Source organism: Malus domestica, chromosome 14 (genome assembly GCF_042453785.1).
Source record: "Malus domestica chromosome 14, GDT2T_hap1".
Taxonomy (NCBI): domain Eukaryota; kingdom Viridiplantae; phylum Streptophyta; class Magnoliopsida; order Rosales; family Rosaceae; genus Malus; species Malus domestica.
Window position 1 is genome coordinate 22,150,656 of NC_091674.1, and position 13,472 is coordinate 22,164,127.

General features: G+C 38.4%; 1 protein-coding gene and 3 long non-coding RNA genes across 6 annotated transcripts; 3 read left to right on the forward strand and 1 right to left on the reverse strand.

Moving 5' to 3' along the window:
- Positions 1–245: 245 nt before the first annotated feature.
- LOC139191435 (uncharacterized) lies at positions 246–4,382 on the forward strand. 2 transcript variants are annotated; one of them, XR_011575492.1, is made up of 4 exons: positions 246–524; positions 2,723–2,796; positions 3,504–3,573; positions 3,713–4,382. It is a non-coding gene; the product is annotated as an uncharacterized lncRNA (long non-coding RNA). The 2 variants fall into 2 exon arrangements; XR_011575491.1 differs by having other exon boundaries at positions 249–524; positions 3,504–4,382.
- On the forward strand, positions 1,053–2,400 carry LOC139191436 (uncharacterized). Of its 2 annotated transcripts, XR_011575494.1 has the most exons (5): positions 1,053–1,266; positions 1,435–1,488; positions 1,688–1,738; positions 1,860–1,955; positions 2,082–2,400. It is a non-coding gene; the product is annotated as an uncharacterized lncRNA (long non-coding RNA). The 2 variants fall into 2 exon arrangements; XR_011575493.1 differs by lacking the exon at positions 1,688–1,738.
- Positions 4,383–7,407: 3,025 nt separating the features above from the next.
- On the reverse strand, positions 7,408–8,716 carry LOC139191333 (uncharacterized). Its single transcript, XR_011575352.1, has 2 exons — positions 7,972–8,716; positions 7,408–7,876 (listed from the first exon to the last, which is right to left on the reverse strand). It is a non-coding gene; the product is annotated as an uncharacterized lncRNA (long non-coding RNA).
- A 1,081-nt stretch (positions 8,717–9,797) lies between these two features.
- LOC139191227 (uncharacterized) lies at positions 9,798–10,856 on the forward strand. The gene has a single exon (XM_070811799.1). It carries the CDS (start codon positions 9,798–9,800, stop codon positions 10,854–10,856), a length of 1,059 nt encoding a protein of 352 aa, XP_070667900.1.
- Positions 10,857–13,472: the final 2,616 nt, after the last annotated feature.

Below are 13,472 nucleotides of genomic sequence, written 5' to 3' on the forward strand. Positions count from 1 at the left end.
TTGGTGCTTTTACCAATGAGGTGATCTGGTTGATTGTCATTTTCCTTCTTTTTCGCTCGCGGGTTCATGAAGACGGGCTTGGGGGATCGGATTGCCACCTACTTTGTCAAGTGGTTGGGGAAGAGCGCACTGGGTTTGTTGTTACAACCACACCCACTTTCTACTTATTAAAATGACTTCTTTAGTTTTTAATTGGAACCGTGGGACCCGCATTATTTTTATATCTTTGTTTCTAGTCTCTCTCTCTCTTCTTCCCTCTCTTCCCGAAACTCATCTCAGAACCTCTCTCTCTCTCTCTTTTTTTTTTCTCTGTTTCTTCTTCTCACTCTCTCTAACTCTCTAAGCTCCGAGAACTCCCAACCCCTCTTCCCTTCGAATCAACAACAAATCAAGCCCAAAATTTATATATTTGGAATCCTTGAGACCTAACAAACTCAATGGTACCCTTGCATGCGCCATCAGAGCACTGTGGACTTTTCTGCCATTGAAGCTGAGAGCTTCAAAGCTCTAAAACTCGAACCCAGGTGAGAAGTGTGTTCCTTCTTAAAATTTCTGGGTTTAATCATGCTATTTTACACACTGTTGTGTTGGTTTTGTGGTCAAAATCGAGGGTTCACTACGCCACAACACTACATCTACCACGGCTAATTGACCACGGACGTATAAAGTCCGTTATAAAAAGTCAAATTTAACCACGGACATTTGAAGTTCGTGGTAAATAATTATTATAACAACAGGCATAAACAAACCCGTGGTTGAAATGGTTAAAATAACAACGTGCGTTTAAAGCCCGTTGTAATTTAGCTAAATATTACCACGAGGAAAGCCCGTGGTTGCAAAAAGTTTTAACAACAGTGCCTTTTTAATTTTACAAGGGATTGTAATTGTTATTTTTGTAATTTAAATTTTTTATTTTTTAATCAACTAGTATTTTGAAAATAATAGAACCAAATTCTCATGGGTAATTTTGTCATAAAAATAAAAATAAAACAATTTTTTTAAAAGGACTAAATAAAATGGATTAAAGCCATGTGGGTTAAGCGTGTAAAGGGAAGAAGTTTTGCAGAAAAGAGATAACCGCCGATCGTGGGATTCAAATCCAAAACTACCGCCACGTTCTACAAAGTTTTCCATCAATTCAGGTTCTGTTCTTACTCAATTTATCAGGAGTGAATGGTACCCATTACTACCTCTCCCAATTATGGTCCACACAACAATCCAAGAACAGGGTAGAGGGATTGAAAACGCATGCAGGGTGTATTGCTGGTATTGTTTAATTTTCATTTGGGTTTTTCTCTCAAGTTATTTATAATATTTTTTTTCGCTGTAGAAACGTAAAGCAAGCAGAGTCAAGAGAGTAAATTTGTTTACACAACTTTTATGTGCTTTTGAAATTATTCTCGGATTTTATTTTTTGTTTATGAATCATGACAGGTTTTTTAGAATCAAAATTGTGTTGCGTGAACATGACAAATATCTCTCAAAAAGGTATATTCTTCCTCCCCTTCTCTCTCCCTGCGTGTTGCTTTTCTGTCACTCTCGCTCATAATAATTTCATATGTTGCTTATTCAGTCTGTAATCTTATAAGAATAATTTCATATTTATTCTTTTTAGTTCAGTTATTGATCATGATAAGTTGCGGCACTACAAGTTCGATCTTTTCTCATATGCTACTTATCCCTGCAGGTACAAAAGCATGCAAACTATAGACTATCCCTCCACCCAGCCTTCCTAAAAGTTGCGTTAGGTTTTTGGTTCATTTACTTTCAAGTTTGGATAAATAGGTGCTCATTCTATTTTTATTTTATCCACTAATTTAAATTGCAAATTGATCCAATAATTTACTGTTTCTATGTAGTCGTGCACAGATAAAGAAGAACGAGGACGAGGGAGAATGGGGAGATCCGCAGTAATTGACAAAGAGTCTTTCCCTTTGTTTTTCCGTTGTCTTATGGTATGGATCCCCTCATTTAATTTTGTGTTTTTTTTACATGAGCAATTTGAAGGAATTAAAATGTCCTCATTTGGTGTAGGTGGTCTTGATTTCTAAGTTTTATATTTTTCCTTGTTTGTCTCATAGGTGGTTGGTGGGTCTAATTCATGAGGGTTTATAACTCAAATATCAACTACATTTCCAGCCACCTACAAATTTAAAGTGTGATTGGCTTGCGGAAGATGTGTGTCTTCTTGAAGAAATGATTGCAGAGAAGACAAATATCATTGGAGGACTAATGTTGGAACTAGGACTTGAGTTTTGTTTTAGAGTGTGAAGCAAAGTCTCTACATATTTTGGTGATTTGGTATATTTCTTAATATAGGTACTCATTTTGTTGTTAATTTTAGTGTAATATTTGAATATATGAATTTTAATAAAGTTAAATTTGCAATTTTGTATATAATTTTTTTTAATTTATTAAATCATTTTTAATTTTTTTTTACTTTTGGAAATTTTTTTATAATGAGCATTAGCCGTGATCAATTTGTAATCTACAATGTCCATAGCACGTGATGTTAGATCCCAATCTACTACGGGCACAATTCGTGGTTACATTACATTTAACAACGTGCATAGTCCGTGGTAGAAACAAAGATTTTCTATCACATCCAGAATACTAACGGGCACAATGCCCGTGGTAGATTGCAATTTATCACGGGCATCCACCGTGATAGATGAGCTTTTTTCTTCTAGTGGTTTTGACCTTATCTCTTCTCTATGCCAAGAACCCGGTTCCGACAACGAATTCCGGCAAGTTTGTTGCTGTGGATTGCACGGATCCCTTCGAACCTAAACCCAGGTAGTTATTTTACCTTGCTATTTGTTGGTGGTACTGTGAGTGTGTGGTGTGTGTGCGCGTGATGATTTAATTATGATTGATTATATATATTTTTTGAACTATTTTCATTATATTGTATTTTCTATAGAACCCTCATTCTGGTAGACTATTTGATCGATGACGATAGGATGCTATGAATGTGTTTCAAATGACTTTCGAACACCTCTTCGTAGTATAGAGGATCGATGAATTTATGCTACGAAGTTGTATTTTAGAGATGAATTATGTTTTGTGCGTACCTAGTAAACACTATGCCGCCTGGGGCGAGGATCTGGTGTTGGCATTGAGGCCGGGAGAAATAATCCCTAGCGAAAGGTTGAGGGACACGGAGACAGGCATTGGGCCGGGAGGGAGATATCTCTGGCTACGGGCACAGAGACTGAGGTGCAGGCATTAGGCCGGGAGTATTATTATTCAGTGCACTCACTAGCAGCACAACTTGTGTTATGCTTCCTGATATGATTTTTGATATGATTTTCTAAGATTGATTTGCAGATGGATATATGAATTGTTTTATTGCATGCTAGAGTTTTCTGAAAAGCTTATCACTTATTATTCTAGTAGTTTTCATTATCTTAACTGTGGGGGTTAGTATGTTCATAACTGTTTTCGTACTATGTATGTATATAAACTTGGTCCACTCACCCTTGTTTTGCGCCCCCATTCAGGTCTTAGAAACGAGGCATAGAATCCCGGCATCAAGGCACTTCCGCAGCAGCATCTTCGAGTCCTCTCGGGGTAGGACCTACTCCTTGTTCATTCAATCTTATCTTAATTCTTGTTAGTGACTAGGGTTAGTTGTATACTCTGAATACGTTCCTAAATTGTTAATTCATTGTTTTTAAATTCATAACCCGTATTTATTTCTTATTCCTAGCTTTTGTATCAATTAATGGATTTCGTCACCCTCGGGTGTCGGCCAGCACGTGCCTATCCTGGTATTCGGGGAATATCGAGGTCGGGGCGTGTCATTTGTCCTACGGGTTGACAATAAGCGAGGCACTAATTGCTCCAACAATGCCGAGTACCACGACCAGGGCTAGCGGTGTTTTCTTGCCAATTATCCAGTCATTATCCCTCTCCGGCGGGAGTAAACCCAGTGACTCCTCCAAACGAAAGCTCGGTTCTTATCTGGTTATGTCTCAGTTTCAGGGGAGTGGTGCAATGGGCAGAACCATGGCGTCAGAGTGCAGACTTGCTCCGATGGTAGCTGATACGTTGGGGAACTCAAGTATGGCGCCAAGCACTGCCTCAGTTGCTACCATCTCAGGTCAATTCTTCGGTTCCTGATCTCGACTGTACACTCGATTGCAGCAAAGTTAAGAGACAGAGAAAAGCATCAAGAGCCATTTAGAACATGATAGAGACATGAGAGAACGTGACCGCGAGGGTGACAGGGACCAGGAGAAGGATAAAGAGCGGTCACGTCGAAGCAGGAGCCATTCAGAAAGGCATTAACTTCTGAAAAAGATAAAGACTCTCATCATGAAGGATTGCATGTTCCCACTCTTCACAGACGACACCATGATGTTAAAGTGAAAAGAAAAGGCAAAAGAGAAAGCAAAAGCAGAAAGCAAAAGTAAGGAATAAACACCCCACCAGAATGATGTGATTTACCTTTTTAACAGATGTATGATGTAATTTATTTTTCTTATCTCTCGGAGACATCAATATAAACCCCATCAGAGGGTAAAAAAAAAAAAAAACGACAAAGCCCAAAATAAATAGGTTGGAATGTTGTGTGGAGAGCGAAGGCCCATAAGCCTAAAATAGCACCAATCAGGTGATCAAAAGTAAGCCCAGTACTACAAAAAATTATTCGGCACCCCGCCACTATTACCACCAACTAGGTGATCAAAAGTATACCCAGTACTCCAAAATTATTCGACAACCTGCCGCTATTACCACCAACCAGGTGATCAAAAGTACGCGCAGGACTTCAAATTATACATGAGCATTACTCATGTCAATCATACATAAACATTCATGAGCATCACTCATATCAATCATACATAAACATTCATAAGCATCACTCATGTCAACATCCATGAGCATCACTCATGTCAATCAACATAAACATTCATGAGCATCACTCATGTCAATCAGCTTCAAAAGCTTTATTTACAGAGCTACAGCTTCGAAAGCTTCATTTACAAAAGCTCTAACTTCGAAAGCTTCATTTACAGAGCTCTAGCTTCAAAGCTTCACTTGCAAAGCTTCACCTACAAAGCTTCAGTGCAGGGTATACAAATACCGCATCTGAACAACCACCACTACTGCCCATACATGGATTTAATTTGAAGTCTTCAGCCAACAGACTTTATTGACCGAAGACTTGGGGGACTACATTATGTACCATATATTGGGCCTCAACTGGGCCTCATGAAAAATACTTGGGGGAATTAGCCCATTATTTATGTGTTGAGGAGTAAGCCCTTATTCTATAAAAGGGACTCCCTCACCACCATTAGAGAGCTTCAACTCTAGCCCATATTTATGTATTGAGGAGCGAGCTCTTATTTTATAAAAGGGACTCATTCATCATCATTAGAGAACATCAACTCTAGCCCATTATTTGTGTATTGAGGAGCGAGCCCTTATTCTATAAAAGGGACTCCCTCACCATCATTAGAGAGCATCGCCGCCTACTGAGTAACCGGCAACTCTAGCCCATCACTTATGTATTAAGGAATGAGCCCTTATTCTATAAAAGGGACTCCCTCACCTTCAATGCCACAAGCCGAGCCAACCAAGGCAACATAAGCCACAAGCAGAGCAGCCTTGCAACATATGCTACTTCTAGTTGAGCATCATTTTAGATTGGGCACCGCCTTATATCGAGTATCAGTTCTAGACGACATCTAGTTACTTCGGCCCACACATGGACTGAATTTCAAGTCTCCAGCCAAAAGACTCTCTTGACTGAAGACTTGGGGGACTACTGTTTATACCATACTTATGGCCTCCGTATTTAGATCTCGTATAAATACTCGGGGAACTTAAATGTAATTATGTAATAAAGGAATGAGCAAATATGTAAAAAGTAAGGAGCCCTTATTCTATAAAAGGACTCATCATCCTCACAATTAGGGGAGGCCATTTTCTTAGGCCATGGGAAGAGTTCTCTCACCCTCAGAAGCTTTCTCCCTCACTCCCCTCACCTCTCAGAGAAATACAATATCAGTGTGGACATAGCCCAAACCTTGGGGTGAACCACGATACATTTTGTGTTATTTACATTTCTTGCAGATTCACGGTCGGATTTACGTTGTTTCAAAACCTCCGGTTTTGTGCATACAATGATATATTTAAAATAAAAAGATGAAAGTATAAGGTGATTGCGAATCTATCATTATTGAGATTCGAACTTAAGACTTCTCACTTTGTAAAGAGAAGTACTTCTCGACCGTAGTAGTTCGTGGCTGGTATTTCACAACTTTGAATTGATGCGAAATATAATATATTTTGTAGTAAAAAACACCCCAATAAAATAAGTGAAAAAAGGCATAGGACCACATAATTATGTTATAACTTGGTAATGAATTATTTCTGTCAAGGCTTCTGCAAGTTAGGGTGGCAGCGTGTCTAGATTATCGATTGTATGGATTAGAGATTAATTACGTTACCACCTGAGACTTATATCATATTCCATTTATACTAAAAAGGCTCCAAAGTCGTCTTTGATATAGTAATGCGTTCTACTCTCCTACGGTCATCTCCAACTAAAAGAGGATCAAAATGTCATGTTTAGCCTTATAGTCATGCAAGAAATTATATTTTAATAAATAGTGTCAGACCATATTTTATACCATCTATAACCGAGGAGGCCAAAGGGCCATAGGCTAAACATGGCCATTTGACAAAAAATTATCTCCAACTGAGGGGGCCAAAGGGCCATAGGCAAAACCTAATTTATTATTTTAACTGAATTAATATGGTTAATTGCATTGAACTGCTATATTAAAATAAAGTTTTTGGACATATTTTGAGTGTCACTTGTCCCTAAATTAATAAGTGTTTGGATTTCTTATCTTTATGAATGAAAAGGATGTGAAAAATTGGTGAAAATTTGAAATAAAATGGAGTAAGATAGTATAAAATAGTGAAAATGATGTGAGAAATAGGGCATAAATGGCTTAGGTATTAAAAAAACAAAGAAATCAAATAGTAACCTAACGTCAGCATAATGTCAAATAGCATGTGTTTGGGCGGTGGCTATAAGGTGGGCTGGCTAGCTGCTCTTGGCCAGCCCTTTGGCCGGGTTCTCCCATTTTTGGCCGGGTAGGGCCCACAAGCTCTTTTGCCTAATCCTCAGTTGAAGACGGTTTTGGTGTCAAAACAGATTATTTTTAACTCTATAACCCTTTGGCCGGTTCTGTTGGATATGACCTAATAAAACTTGGTGGTATTTAATTCATTTGTGTAAACAATATATGCCACCTGGTTTGGAAAACTATGTCTAGCCCTCTAGAATTATGTGAAATGTCTACCACTTGTGAATTGTGATGCTCGATACTTACCTGTCACTTTAATTTATAAATTTTGCAAAAGACGTTTCCAAAAAACATAATATTGCAAAAGACTTGGTCTTTATATTTGAATTAGTACAATCTGATCAACAAGCACACTGTTTTTTGATATTAATACGTTTGATATTTTACCTCATTTAAATTAATCAATACAGTTGAAATCGAATGCATAGAAAAGCACATCCAGTCTAACTAATGTAATTAATCTCAATCTCATGTCTGCAACAATTACGCTGTTTGGATGAACTGATTTGTCAAATATTTTCGAAACTTCATGACAAGCAGGAAGGGAGTTTAATTTCCAGTGTCTAAAACATTCACCGCCAACCTTTTTGTGCCTTTTGTCTTCTTTTCGGGTTTAAGGTTTAGAGTTTACTTGCAATAGTGCCTGCACGTTGCTGCGGGTGTTAAAATTACTGGACGTAAAAATGCATAAAAAACATGAGAATATGGTGTAAAATGATATGTAACCCAATCTTGTACTGAGAAAGAACTCACCAGGAAGCAGTTACCTGAACTCAATAAAAAATGAAATATAATTACTCTTAAGTATGCTTATTTTCAGGAATCAGAACAACTTGAAAATATCCCAAACAGACTCTTATACCTCATGTATCCAATAGAGATATCCAATAGAGCTTCAATTTCTAAAGGAAAAACTTGAAATTATATACGTAAGAGTTATGTTCCACCTGCAGATAAAAGTGAGAAAGACAAAGTTTTCCAAAATTCTATTAACTTTACATATTATCAATTTCGCAACAAAATACATAGGTTTCAACACTAACAGCATAAACAGTTCTAAAAGTGTAATCTAAACTAATGTTTTCAACAGAAATGTAAATATTCTTTTTAAGGGATTAAGAGCAACTCCAGTGTAGGAGCCCTCCCCTCAGGCTATTCACTATTTAATCCACCTAGTGAACAGTAACTGCCCTTAATGAATAGTGCATTCCCCTGGCAATTGCCTTTTGCATCTCCATCCCTGCACTGAATAGCCATGGCAATTGGCAATAAAATATTAGTATTTTTTTATTTATAATTAATATTATATTATTTACTTTGTATAAATTAATATTATATTATTTGTTGTAAATAGTATAATAATGTATGCCCACATGCATACAGTAGACATATCATATGCTTAATAGTGTTTTTGTTTGTTTCCATGGTGATGCTCTATAAATAGAGCTTTACGAATGTTCAACTAAGCAGAGAAAATGAAGAGAAAAATATCTAATAGTAATAATATACATTACTTCCTCTGCAACAGCTTGTGTTGGTATAATACTCTGCAACTGCTTCGTTCCTGTCCCGAATAAAGGTTATCTCTCTATAACTTTTACATTTTTATAACACGTTATCAGCACGAGTCTCTAAGTATAACCATGTCTCATTTACATTCACTAAACAATAAAGGAAATCATTCTCTCATTTCTCTCCGCTGAACGAAAAAAAAAAAATGTTTCCTCTAAGGTTTTTCCTGTTCATCTTCTTCATCTGCCTCAACTGCGCGGTATATCCTTGCGACGAACTATTTGCTCCATGCCTGCTCGTAGTTCTCCAACTAGCGGTTACATACATCTTTGATTACTTGTTTGGTTTGGATATTGATTACTAACATAGTATTTATATTGATTTTACTGCAATCCAAGATGGTGTGGTACAATCGCCCATCTTGAACTGCAAATTTCATCTTACTGCGATCCAAGATGGTGCGGTATCATCGCCTATCTTGGACTGCAGATCTACTTTTACTGCAAATTTCAGGTGGAGCGGTATAATCGCCCTCCTTGCTCTTCAAATTTAAATTTACCTGTTATTTAATTTCATTGCAATTTCAGGTGGAGCGGTATAATCGCCCTCCTTGCTCTTCAAATTTAAATTTACCTGTTATTTAATTTCATTGCAATTTTAGGTGGTGCGGTATAATCGCCCTCCTTGTTCTCCAAATTTAAATTTACCTGTTATTTAATTTTACTGCAAATTTCAGGTGGAGCGGTATAATCGCCCTCCTTGCTCTTCAAATTTAAATTTACCTGTTATTTAATTTCATTGCAATTTTAGGTGGTGCGGTATAATCGCCCTCCTTGTTCTCCAAATTTAAATTTACCTGTTGTTTAATTTCATTGCAATTTTAGGTGGTGCAGTATAATTGCCCACCCTGCTCTGCGTATTTCAATTTTCTTGCTACTTGAATGGTGCGGACTAATCGCCCATTCCATGTTACATTCTTTCAATAAGAATGGTGCGATACAATCGCCCTTCTCATTCACCCTGAAAATCTCGAGCCAAAAGTTTCGAGTGCTTATCATTTTGGCCTGAAGATCAAAATGAAAAATTTATAAGAACCAGAAGTTCTAACATCACATTCCTCTAGGAATACATATTACTGCAAGTTCTTACACATCTCATTTTCTTTCAGAAAAGAAAATGACGAACTTGGCTAAGCTTGAATATGCTGCCCTGGACATTACCGGGAAGAATTACCTTACTTGGGTACTTGATACCAAGATCCATCTGGAAGCAGGGAATCTTGGAGATACCATCAGGGAAGAAAGCAGCTCATCTTCTCAAAATCGGGCGAAGGCTATGATCTTTATTCGCCGCCATCTTGATGAGGCACTAAAGAGTGAGTACTTAACGGTTGAAGATCCATTAGCTCTCTGGGAGGCCTTGCGAAGCAGATATAATCACCAAACAACGGTGATTCTTCCAAAAGCTCGCTATGAGTGGTCTCACCTGAGAATTCAGGATTTCAAATCAGTGGCGGAGTACAATTCTGCGTTGTTCAGAATTACCTCTCAGATGAAGCTCTGTGGGGATACCATTACTGATGAAATATTGCTGGAAAAGACTTACAGCACATTTCATGCCAATAACGTGCTCCTGCAGCAGCAGTATAGAGCGCGAGGCTACACTGAATACAACCAGCTGATATCTGTGCTCCTGGTAGCTGAACAGAACAATGAGCTCCTGATGAAAAACCATAATTCCCGACCTACTGGATCTGCACCATTCCCAGAAGTAAATGATACTTCCCTCGAAGTGAACGCCACATCCTCTGGTGGTAATTATCATAAACAAGGACGTGGCCATAAACGAGGTCGATGGAATAAGAAAGGCAAGAACCATGGTGGTCAGTTTCACAACCAGGTTCAGAGGCATAATTCTGGCCCGAGCTTCAAAAATGTGAATCGTCACAAAGGCAAAGCTAACATGACCAATGCTCCCAGGAACTCTGAAGGAGCCTGCCATAGGTGTGGTGGCAATGGGCATTGGGTGCGAACTTGTCGTACCCCAAAACATCTGGTGGAGTTGTATCAAGCCTCCCTCAAGAAGAAGGGTGTCAAGACCAATTTTCTCGACCAGGCTAAACCAATGGATATACCTGATCCAGTGTTTGATTTATCAGGGCAATTTGACGTAACTCACCTAGATGTTTCAGACTTCATTACGGAAAGGGGGAATGAAGTATATCGGTCCGACTAAATCGTTTATGTTTGATGTACTTTTATTATGCTGAACTTGTTGTCTAAAACTAGTTTTTCAGATTCAATAAAAATGGCATGTAAATTTCCTGTTATAAATTGTTTGTTAACTGTGATTCCATTTACTCAGAAAGCATGGATAAAAACTGTGGTTATTCTCAGAACATAAGAAATGGCGGAGATATTTGTCTTGCAGACAGTGCAACCACACATACAATACTTCGTGATCGAAAGTATTTCTCAAGCTTAATGCTTACAAAAATAGGGGTAACAACAATATCAGGACCTTCAGATGTGATTGAAGGCTCAGGGAAAGCCCAGATTATGTTACCAAATGGAACAATATTATCCATACAAAATGCATTGTATGCTACTCGATCTACTCGAAATTTGTTGAGTTTCAAAGACATACGTCTAAATGGATACCACATTGAAACGAAAAGTGCAAAAAATGTGGAGTATCTATGCATTACCTCTAATGATACCCAGAAGCGTATATTGGAGAAGTTGCGTGGTTTTTCGAGTGGATTATATTATACATACATAAGGACAGTTGAATCACATACTATCATGAACCAGAAGTTCACTGATTCAAAGGTTTACATGCTTTGGCATGACCGTCTGGGTCATCCAGGATCCACCATGATGCGTAGGATCATTACCAACTCTAATGGACATCCATTATTGAGCAGAGACATTGCTATCTCAAATGATAACCCTTGCAAGGCTTGTTCTCAAGGGAAGTTGGTAATTAGACCATCACAACTAAAGGTTGATGCTGAATCCCCATCATTTCTACAAAGAATTCAAGGGGATATCTGTGGACCTATTCAACCATCTTGTGGACCATTTCGATATTTTATGGTTTTGGTTGATGCATCCACTAGATGGTCACATGTTTGTCTCTTGTCTACTCGGAATGTAGCTTTTGCGAGACTTCTTGCTCAGATAACTAAGTTACGAGCACAATTCCCAGATTATCCCATTAAATCAATCCGACTTGATAACGCTGGTGAATTTACGTCTCAAACCTTTGATGATTACTGCATGACATTGGGCATTGATGTTGAACACCCTGTTCCTCATGTCCATACTTAAAATGGTTTAGCAGAAGCATTGATCAAGCGGCTTCAGTTAATAGCCCGCACTCTGCTTATGAAAACCAAATTGCCAGTTTCTGCATGGGGACATGACATTCTACATGCTGCATCATTGGTTCGATTGAGACCTATAGCCAACCACCAATACTCATAAATACAACTCGTGTTTGGACATCAGCCAAACATTTCACATTTACGAGTTTTTGGTTGTGCTGTTTATGTGCCTATTGCACCCCCGCAACGCACTAAAATGGGACCTCAGCGTAGACTGGGAATTTATGTGGGTTTTGATTCACCATCTATTATTAGATATTTGGAACCCTTGACAGGTGATATGTTTACAGCTCGTTTTGCTGATTGTCATTTTGATGAGACAGTCTTCCCATCGTTAGGGGGAGAAAAGACCGTTCCAAAAGAACGGAAAGAGCTGACATGGGTTGTTCCCACCTTGTCTCATTTTGATCCTCGAACCCTTCAATGTGAAAATGAAGTGAAAATGATCGTTCATCTTCAAAGCATTGCCAATCAAATGCCAGATGCATTTAATGACGCTATGAAAGTGACAAAATCGCATATACCAGCTGCAAATGCACCTGCCAGAATTGATGTCCCTGTTGGACAAAATAAAGTGGCAGCGAATGATTCATTTGGTGCACGCCTGAAGCGTGGTAGACCACCAGGTTCAAAAGATTCAGCCCCTCGGAAGAGAAAGACGAGGGCACAATTGAATCCAAATGAAATCATTCAGGAAGAGAGAGTCAATGACAAATCCACAATTCATGCCTCTGGACTTCCAGAAGAAGAAAATGGTCCTGAAGAGACAGAAGTACATGAAAGCAAAGAAATCTCCATAAATTATGCATGTACTAATGAATTGTGGGATCAGAATGAAATAATCATTGACGATATGTTTGCATTCGCAGTAGCCACTGAAATCATATTAAGTGATGATATTGAGCCCCGCTCTGTTGATGAATGCAAACAGAGACAAGATTGGCCTAAGTGGAAAGATGCAATCCAGGCAAAATTAAAATCCTTGGAAAGGCGAAGTGTTTTTGGACCAGTAGTCCAAACCCCACCTAATGTAAACCCCGTAGGTTACAAATGGGTATTTACAAGGAAACGCAATGAGAAAAACGAGATTGCTAGATACAAAGCACGACTCGTTGCACAAGGCTTTTCACAAAGACCTGGAATTGATTATGAGGAGACATACTCTCCTGTAATGGACACAATTACGTTCCGTTACTTAATAAGTTTGGTGATTTCAGAAAAACTTGACATGCAACTTATGGATGTCATCACCGCGTATCTATATGGAGATTTAGATACTGACATATGTATGAAAGTCCCAGAAGGACTTAAGTTGCCTGAAGCAACAAACAAACCACGGGGTATGTTCTCAATCAAATTAAGGCGATCACTATATGGGCTGAAACAATCTGGGCGAATGTGGTATAATCGTCTTAGTGAGTATTTGATTAGAGAAAGATATATCAACAATGTCATCTGCCCTT